Source organism: Physeter macrocephalus, chromosome 7, assembly GCF_002837175.3.
Source record: "Physeter macrocephalus isolate SW-GA chromosome 7, ASM283717v5, whole genome shotgun sequence".
Taxonomy (NCBI): domain Eukaryota; kingdom Metazoa; phylum Chordata; class Mammalia; order Artiodactyla; family Physeteridae; genus Physeter; species Physeter macrocephalus.
Window position 1 is genome coordinate 99676129 of NC_041220.1, and position 2422 is coordinate 99678550.

The 2422-nt window shown below is 52.5% G+C and overlaps 1 protein-coding gene across 1 annotated transcript in view; it reads right to left on the minus strand.

Moving 5' to 3' along the window:
* Positions 1-2416, minus strand: part of LAP3 (leucine aminopeptidase 3) — a 25948-nt gene extending 23532 nt beyond the window's left edge. Inside the window, exon 1 of the mRNA XM_007101879.4 lies at positions 2230-2416. Within this exon, the coding sequence (XP_007101941.1) occupies positions 2230-2331 (102 nt within the window). The 5' untranslated portion in view covers positions 2332-2416. The remainder of the gene's footprint in view (positions 1-2229) is intronic.
* Positions 2417-2422: the final 6 nt, after the last annotated feature.

The following is a 2422-nucleotide window of genomic DNA, read 5'->3' on the forward strand; positions in this document are numbered from 1 at the left end:
CACCCCCCCCCCACCCCCCCGCCGCCACTTCCTATCTAAAAGCTGGTCATAAAATTTCCCATGAGAAAGCTTCCCTCCCTGTACCAGGAAGAGAGCATTCTTATCATCATAGACTGGGAGTCAACACCAAACAAACCTACTAAAATAACCCTTATCCTCCCTTCGTTTCCCCCATATATTTCCCAGTCCCTGTCTCTCAACTTACTGCCCCCAGGCTCCTTTGCCTTATCACATCCCCACAATTTCCCCATCTCTGTTTAAAAAGGTTTATAAGCTTTCGGGCCTATAGGCTTCTTCGGGTCTTCATTTCCCTTTTGAAGATTCCCATGTACACATAAAAATATTTAATAAAACTTATATGCCATTCTCCTGTTAATCTGTTTTATGTCCATTTCATTCTTAGGTGCAGCCCTAGAACCTTGGAGAGTAGAAGTAAGTTCTTCCTCCCCTACAAGTTTCAAATGCAAATCTGCAATACTCTGGGATGTCATCCCAATAAAGTCAATGGCTGCACTTGCCAATACTAACAAGTACTCTGGCCAACTCATAGGCTGAAAGAAAGGAAAAGGATGCACCTTCACCGGAAGGGTCGGGCCAGAGCATTCTGTCCAGCACTTAGTGGCTTATCCTTTCATCTCCTTAAGCTCCAGGCCCCAAACACCTGAAATAAGGAAGTAAACCTAGGAATCACTAACTGCCTTTGCACAGCAATTTATGACTTTAAAAATGTGTTCTGGGCTTCCGCACCTCTGTGAGGTTGAAAGAACAAGTAGTCTTCTTCGCATCTGATGGATAAGGAAACTGAAACCTGGTTTGACATACTAGCCCGTGTGCAACAGAACTGGTCGAGAATCCGGATACCTTCCCATGCCGCGGAGCGGCTGGGCCCGTGAGCCATGGCCGCTGGGCCTGCGCGTCCGGAGCCTGTGCTCCGCAACGGGAGAGGCCACAGCAGAGGGAGGCCCGCATACCACCAAAAAAAAAAAAAAAAAAAAAAAAAATGTGTTCTGACTTAGGGCACCTCTGTGAGGTTGAAAGAACAAGTAGTCTTCTTCGCATCTGATGGATAAGGAAACTGAAACCTGGTTTGACATACTAGCCCGTGTGCAACAGAACTGGTCGAGAATCCGGATACCTTCCCTCAGGTCCTCTGTCCTTTCTACAGAATCACACTGGTACTTAGACCAAATCATGTCCTGTCCTTTCCATCAAAGAAAATAGGCTTCCTCGGGGTTGGTAACCTTCCCAGGTTCTAACTTACCTAGACTGCCCACTGTCTGGGATTCCAGGGAACCAAGTAGGGAACTGATTAGACAGAACACGGATGTTACCTGAGTAGGATCTATTTCCATAGTGTTGAACAGACTAGGGGACAAGCTTCTGGCCCCTCGGCCATCTGTGATTCAGGGAGAGGCCTGAGCTCAAGCCCCATCTAGAACACTCCTAGCCAGGCACAGTCCTTCTGGTCCTCAAGCGTGACTCCCACACATGTGCTCCTCCCGCCAAGCCGTTCCCCTTTTCCAGATGCCCCACGACCGAATAGTGACCCTCTTCACAATGTTTTGGAGCTCAGTTAGATGGAGGAGGCGCTTCTTCTGCAGGACACTTCTAATCTCACGAACAGATGGGTCTCCCTGTAAAGCCCTCTTCCCTAGAGAGACATTTTTCTCTAGAAACCCTTCTAGTCAGTTTACTCCATGAGAGCCTGTGTTTTCCTGGCCTTTAACTTCAGCGGGGGAGGGAGGTCTTGGTGTGGAACCCCGGGTCAGTGATTGGCCGACTCTGGGACCCTAGAGGGCATTTCACCCCACCAAACTTGGGCATCCTCCTAGCTAAGGTGGGAACAATCCTGGCGCCGTCCTTCCCTGGGTTACTGCGAGGACCAAACAAAATAATGAAATAAGGGCACGGCACAGAGTGGGAGCTCAGGAAACGGGAGCTACGGCTATCATTCCCTCGCACGCAGAGTTCGGGTCCCAGCACTTTCAAGCAAGAGAAGGAAGAGCGCATCCTCGGCACTAGCCGGCTGGAGAATACTGGGGGGTCTGCAGCCCCGCGCAGCCCGCTGCCAACGCCGAGCTCCGCAAAGACACGAAACGTTTCTTTCTAGCCAATGTCTGCAACTCGGCTCAGAAGCCCGGAACAACGCGGCCTTGACCTGCCCCGAAGTCCCCGTGGCCCGCGGGCAGGACTCTCGCGGCGGCCGCGGACCGAGCCGCGGCCTCTCACCTTCGTCATGTCTGCGGCGGCTGGACCGGGTCCCCAGAAATGCTTCACGCTCAGATGTCGGACGGCGAGTCTCGCGGCAGCCGGAAGAGGCAGCAAGAACATCTTTTCGGCTCGGCCCCCCCCGCACCGCCCTCCACCGAGCACGTGGCGCAAGGAGGGCGAGTGCGCGCCTGGGGGCCCAGCTTTCCGGGGT